This window comes from Hippocampus comes, unplaced genomic scaffold (genome assembly GCF_001891065.2).
Source record: "Hippocampus comes isolate QL1 unplaced genomic scaffold, H_comes_QL1_v1.1 scaffold322, whole genome shotgun sequence".
Taxonomy (NCBI): domain Eukaryota; kingdom Metazoa; phylum Chordata; class Actinopteri; order Syngnathiformes; family Syngnathidae; genus Hippocampus; species Hippocampus comes.
In genome coordinates this window covers 1,836,287-1,842,882 of record NW_017805137.1, presented here as the reverse complement: position 1 = coordinate 1,842,882, position 6,596 = coordinate 1,836,287, and the positions used below count along the sequence as shown (strand labels likewise).

The window sequence follows — 6,596 nt, the reverse complement described above, 5'->3', positions numbered from 1 at the left end:
TGTGGTTTTGCCCAAGGCAGACCTGTTTTTTTTTTTAATTGACTTCGCAGATTACTGCTACAGAAAACAGAGTTAACTTCTGATAAACAGCACTTACTTGAATGCACTGAAAAGATTTACCGGTAATTCTCGACCTTGGGGTATTTGTGATAAAAAGCACGTTTCAGACAATGTATGTTATGATGGCAACCGTGAGCTGTTTTAAATTATAGATTTTTTATTTTTATTTTTTGCATCATTTGTCTCCTTTTGAGTGTGCAGCGTTGGCAGTGGCCAAAACAAAAACATGATTGCAGGCAGGAGTTTTGGGCCCGATTTTCTAGGTACCTGTAAACTGTCCAAGGCCTTAGGAGGGAGACGCGGTGCCAGATCCAAGGTCTCAGAGATGGACTCAAAAGTCCACAGTGAAAGTGTGGGTCGATGAATTTCAGCGGCAATACCGCAATACACCACTTGGTGTTGCTCTGCCTAAAACAACACATTTTGGATTGTCAGTTTGCTTAATTGAGTTACTCGAGGAAATGTCTGCGTTTTGAGCCATTGAAAGGACAGGAGGTGGTTCGAGACAGCGAAGTCTGGCATTCATGTTAAAACTGCTCTCTCAACAACCTGCGCCTGGATGAAAATAGATGGAGGGGTGGACGTAACTTTTATCTCTCGTCTGTAGATGCAATCAATATGATTCCTTTTCTTTTTTTTTTAAATCTCAGGATTTATATGATGCAAATGAAAGTACAGTATGTCTTCTTGTCATGATTTCAACTGAGATTTCACTTCACCTTGACCAATAATGACTGCACTCAAAACATAAATTTACAAAACCAAACAGAATCCATTTGGCTGTGTAAATTTGGATTAAAAAAAAAAAACAAAAAAACTAACTACGCATTACATAATGGAAATAGATATAATCATTTCCACGGTTAAATTGTCATCATCATATATTCTTTATTCAAATTGTTATGTTAGTAAAGTTTAATCACAACACAAGTGTTCAAAATTCACTTGACTATTATCACGTCCAACAATAATTACAGTAAAACAACAACAATAATCATAATCATGGGCTCCTTTCGCATATCGTCATATCCTTTGTGAATAATATGGTTGACTCTTTTCTGGTTGTATCATAGGTTGGAATAATCAGCTCAATGTGCCGAGGCGCCGATGCGTGTGCCGAGTAAACCGGAAAAAAAATCTACGAAGCGCGCGTCGAGGCGTGTGTTGATTACGCTTGTGGCCACGGCCGACGCCTCGGAACACACCTTGCTACGTCCGAAGCCTCGCGAGACGGGCTTCCTACGTCATCGCCAACACATAGTGTCGCAGGTGATTCGAAATAAAACGGCGCACCGAGACGACAATGAGCTGACAGGTGACACTGACACACCCAACTCGCATCTTCAAACCTCAATTCAATCGGATTCGTTTTGCGCACCCCACCGTCCACAACGAAAAAGCAAGAGAACATCTCCTGTCTGGGATAATTTTGAGCAGATTTCTCCTAAAAAGGTACAAATTGTAATAACCAGTGTGAATATATATTGTAAATTATTGTGACAACACAATGTATCCCTAGTTTTAATGTCTTTGTTCTACTTGCTGATATTTCAAAAGGTGAAGTGTAAACTTTGTTCGAAAGAACTTGGGTACCAAGAGAACACTTCATCTATGTTGAGACATTATAGGGCCCTGCATGAAAATTAGGAGACAACTCAAATAGAACCACGCCCAGGTAAGCCATTTTAACATGCAATGAAAAAAACAGCATAGCTGGGAACTGCACAAACATGTCTTCCCAAACCTCTACAAACTAGCAAAAACCTTTCTCTGTACCCTGCCCCATCCCTTGTGAAAGACAATTATCAAAAGCAGGAGAAATCCTATCTAAAAAAAAAAACAAAAAAAACGTTTGAAGCAAAAAACATGGAAATGCTAGTTTTCCTCAATAAAAATGAATGAAAGGTGTGTGTCTTGTTCTTTGGTTATATGTCAATGTTTAAAATAAAGCAATCATTCTTGCGAGTAACACACGCACATTCATTCACATGAAATCCACGGTATCATTTTAATCACTCTGTCTGTCATGACATTTATTTTCCACATGATGGCGCAATAGAACAAATAAAGCCTCATGATGATTCGGCCCAGGAGCGAACCAGTTGGATGGAAAGCGTCATTGCTTCATGATGCTTCAGTTTACCATCACGAGCTAAATATGATTCATTAAAACCCCAGAAAGTTCTGGTGAAAAGCAACACAGTGTAAACATTGTTGTGTCACAGTGCGCACATCGTCATTCAAAATGAAACAACCTTTAAGCGTACTTTGGATTTCCCAGCAATGTTTTAACTCCCTTATGATTAAATCTATTGCTCTGTCCCAGATCCTGTTTTCCTGGATGCCTCAGTGAATGAAAACAAGAGATTAAAATGATAAAAATACATTTACAAATTTGATGCGTAAACAAAAAAAAAAAAAACTATATATACTTCTATATTTAGATGATAAAGATTTGAGGATATGATGAGGTCATTTGACTCGATCTATCAGTGAGAAGATCCGGTCTGTGATTGTGGGGAGGCTGTTCCCCACAATCTTGTGAACAGCTTCGACTGTCTTTTGACAAGCCTTCCTTTCTGCAGCTGCTGTGCAGTGCCGTGATGCTGGTGAAGAATGTCTGCGATTGTTAATTTGGGCAAGTTTTGTAACACCACACAAACAAAAAAAGAACACCACCATTTTTCAAAACCACAGAGGACAGACCCGTGTCTTAGAAATACGCAGGATGATGGGACAATCCGTGACTCATTAACGCCAGGTGTGCAAATTGTTGTGTGACAAGCAGAGAATGGTCACGGAAGACAAGTATTCTCTGTTCTGCGAACTTACGAGTCGGTTTCAAACAGACCTGCAATAAAGACAAAAAAAAAAAATCAGCGATCACATCAAACAACATATAGTCATGTATATTAAAATATTTGAAATATATTTCTTAAAAATTTTCTTATGCGTTTATGCCAAATTGACAAAGGTGCAGTGATATAGCGTTGGGTCCTGAAGGGATGGGATATTGCCCAATGAGGATTAGAGCACAGCAATGTGCATATGCAGAAAAGGGACGGACGGGTGAGGCAGGAGGAGGGACGAGGACTTAAGTTGGTCCTTTTTTTTTTTTTTTTTTTTTTTTAGTACCGATCAATTTGGGTCAGTACGGCAAAGTACCAAGTCACGTGAAATCAAATGACAGCATGTTTTGGTTCCAAAGCGCATCTTTCTAAGTTGGTGACTTTTCATGTTACACGTGGACACCGTAAAGCAGAACACATCAGGGTGATGTCACTTCTTGACAAGCTTCGCCACGCAGGCTGAAAATACATTTTGGTGTTTTAAGCGAGTGAGTTGTATCATCGTATTTCTTTCATAAATATGACAACAGAGTGGTACAATCCCTCCGAATCATTGTAGAAATCAATTCATTGAAGGAATTATAATCATGATCATTTCAAACAGATTTTTTAACAGCACCTGCCTGACCACGCGACACAACTATGGGTGGTGGTGGTGTTGGGGGCGTGGCTTGTTAGACACTGATCGACCGTCTCCAAATGTTCAGCCACAGCAGCCAACTTGACATCATCCGCAGGTGGAGATCATTCAGTTCTTTTAAATGTACTTTGCGTGTGCTGAGCTCTTGCATCTACATGCCATAAAGACCGCGTGACTCTCTATGCACTGAATTTAAAAAGAATAAGGGGAGCTGCTTCCCCAGGCTGAGAGTTAGCTGTGTTCCCTCCCACAACGGTGCAAGTGCCCTGTTCTACCTGCAGTAGTCCAGCAAAATAGCCGAGAGAAAAAAAAAAAACTCCACATGCTAGCCATCAGGAAATTCGGGAAAATGTTGATTTTCCCCAATGGCTGGTCTAATTTCTGGGCTGGTCAAACCGGGTGACGGCTGCTCCTCTGTGCCTTGTTGCCAACTTGCTTTTGGAGTATAATGCCCGCTGTATGACCCTCCCCATTTCCCCGGCCGTCGAAGAATATTCCCCTGACAAATTTTGGTTCCAGTCCGTCGCTGTTCTACCCCATTCAACAGTGGGGAAAAAAGTTTCCAACAAATTTAGGATAATGTCAGACCCGGTATCTGATGAGTCTTGGATAGTTAGAATATTGATTGGTGGAGTAATGTCAGCTTCTTAACCTCACAAATTAAAAGGATTCATGTAATAATCACAAAGCAACAAGCAAACTTTTTTTCCCATATACAGGCGCTCCCCGCTTTACGAACTTTCGTATTGCGAACAACGGTACATATGAACATTTTTGCGGGTACAGGTATGTCGAAAAATGTTCTCGGACAGAGATGCTGTCAGTTAGATTTTGTATTGCGCGCCTTTTTCCGAGTACTGTAGTACTTCTTTCCACCGCTAATACCGACGACGTGAGGCGCTGTGAGAGGAGGAGGAGGAGGAGGAAACGCCTGTCCCCATGAAGAAGTTCGAGACGAAACTCTCTCCCCCTCCATCATCTCCTTAAGCCTTCGAGTACATCTTCCAAAAGTAAGTTAAACTTCATTTTATTATACTTATATAAACCTTAAACATACTTATATAAGTGTTAAACATACATTCCATACAAAATATAGCACTGAAGCAACTTACGTACGAATTCAGTCAACGAACAATCCTTCGGAACGTAACTCGTTCGTTAGCTGGGGAGCGTCTGTACAGTCATACCTCGGTTTTTGATCATAATCCGTTCCAGAAGGCTGTTCGAAAACCGATTTGTTCGAAAACCAAAACCACGCTCTTTAAAAAAAAATCTTTATTGAAGACGTCTGCTCACAATAGAACGCTACTCGAGGAAGCGTCACTTCATCGTGTAAGGAAAGCGGGAGGAGTCAAGTGGCGCATTCAAGTGCGCTCAGTTTGGTCGAGAAATGATTTTCGGTCAAAATACGAGGCATAAAAAAGTCGAAATTTTTGGTCGAAAACCAATTTGGTCGAGAACAGGGACGTTCGAAAACCGAGGTTTGACTGTATATGCAAATGCATACAGTATCTAATATTTGTAACATGAGTAATATGTGCAGAGTTATTTAATCGTTAGATTGTTACATTTACATGTTCTTAGAGTTGCATCTGGCCTTTTGAGGACAACTATTATGCTGATGTGTCCCTCGGTGAAAATAGTGGCAAGAAAGTGGTTTACCTTCAGTAGATACTCATTCTTGGCTGCACCGAAGATGGGACCAAATAGTTTTTCCAAGGGGATCTTCTTGTTAATAGTCACTTGGCTGTCTGCAGCAATGATGTCAGCCTTGTTTATACTTTGAAGTACCTCCGAAGTTGTGATTATCCTCTGACCCGGAAGCAGTGTCGTTTGCTTCCTGTAGATTGTGAATGTGGGTCTCACTGAAACAGTTGACTGGTTGTTGATATCAACTTTGATATTCAGAGTTTCATCTGTGGGGTGAGAAAGTGAGTATGATGTCATGGGTCAAACAGCAGAAGGGCACTGGATTCTTCAATTATCTGTTCCAGTGCGAATTCATTTGTTAACTTATTTATGGGTGCATGTTTTTATGTGTATAGTGCTTAAAATAACATTACTTGGTTTGTAGGCCATTTGTTCAGTGTAAACATTCATTATTACTGTTCCAGAGCCAAAGTGTTTGAAATTATGCTCGATGCAAACATGCTGAGGTTCCTGAAACACAAATTAGATTTTTTTTCAATAACTTTGGTTTTCTGCCATTTATTGATGTATACAAACAAAGTGAAAAGTGTCACCATGTGTTGAGAGTCATCCGTGTCTTCCTTTTGCTCAAATATGAATTTGGTTTTAACCTTTTTGTCCCTCTTCTTAGGTTGTTTGAGCTTTGCTTTTAACTTATGACGAGCCCAATTTGAGGAAGATGTCATTTCTCTGTCAAAAACAAACAAACAAAATAAACCCCACTCAATACATTAAAAAACAACAACAACAACAACAACACTGGATTGGAGCTGAAAGGGAAAAATATGAAGATCTGTGACAATGGTGCCAAATACTTGTCAGGAATCGTGAAGGAAAAAGGAAACATGTGTCTTCCTTCGCCAAGTATTTGGGGCCCTGAAAAATGTTTTTACCAAAGACAAAAATATGAGTTAGTCCATTGCTTAATTACGCCATAGTTACTGCTGTAGGAAAAATGTTAACAGAATATTTACCTGTTTTCAAGAGATCTTGTTTCACCTTATAGAAATGCTCCACAGATGGGTAGGAATTTGTAACAGATCCATGCCTTGATAAGAAAACAGTTGTCAGGTGAAATTTTTCGTATCCTTCCACAATTAATGTTAGTGATTTGATTTCCGCTTCCTTCAAAATTTCCACAATGACTCTTCCTTGGATTGTATCTCCATTTGTAAAATGAGTTTTCCCATCTACTTCATCATGTTCAATTAAAAATGTTTTGATGGTCATTTTCAAAACAAATAAAAAATAAACTAGAATCCTGCAAAAACACGGTAGTTGGGCCAAGTACGTGCACAGCAGCGGTGCGCTGTCTTAATGACAATCTTTATGGTTCAAACCTGGTTAAATCTTGTTCC

At 39.8% G+C, this 6,596-nt stretch overlaps 1 protein-coding gene across 1 annotated transcript; it reads right to left on the bottom strand.

The window, feature by feature from the left end:
- Positions 1 to 72: 72 nt before the first annotated feature.
- LOC109514158 (arrestin domain-containing protein 2-like) lies at positions 73 to 6,580 on the bottom strand. Its single transcript, XM_019867010.1, has 7 exons — positions 6,213 to 6,580; positions 6,054 to 6,114; positions 5,793 to 5,928; positions 5,613 to 5,709; positions 5,212 to 5,465; positions 2,542 to 2,911; positions 73 to 647 (listed from the first exon to the last, which is right to left on the bottom strand). The coding sequence occupies exons 1-6, from the start codon at positions 6,466 to 6,468 to the stop codon at positions 2,774 to 2,776; spliced, it is 942 nt and encodes a 313-aa protein (XP_019722569.1). The 5' UTR covers positions 6,469 to 6,580; the 3' UTR covers positions 73 to 647; positions 2,542 to 2,773.
- Positions 6,581 to 6,596: the final 16 nt, after the last annotated feature.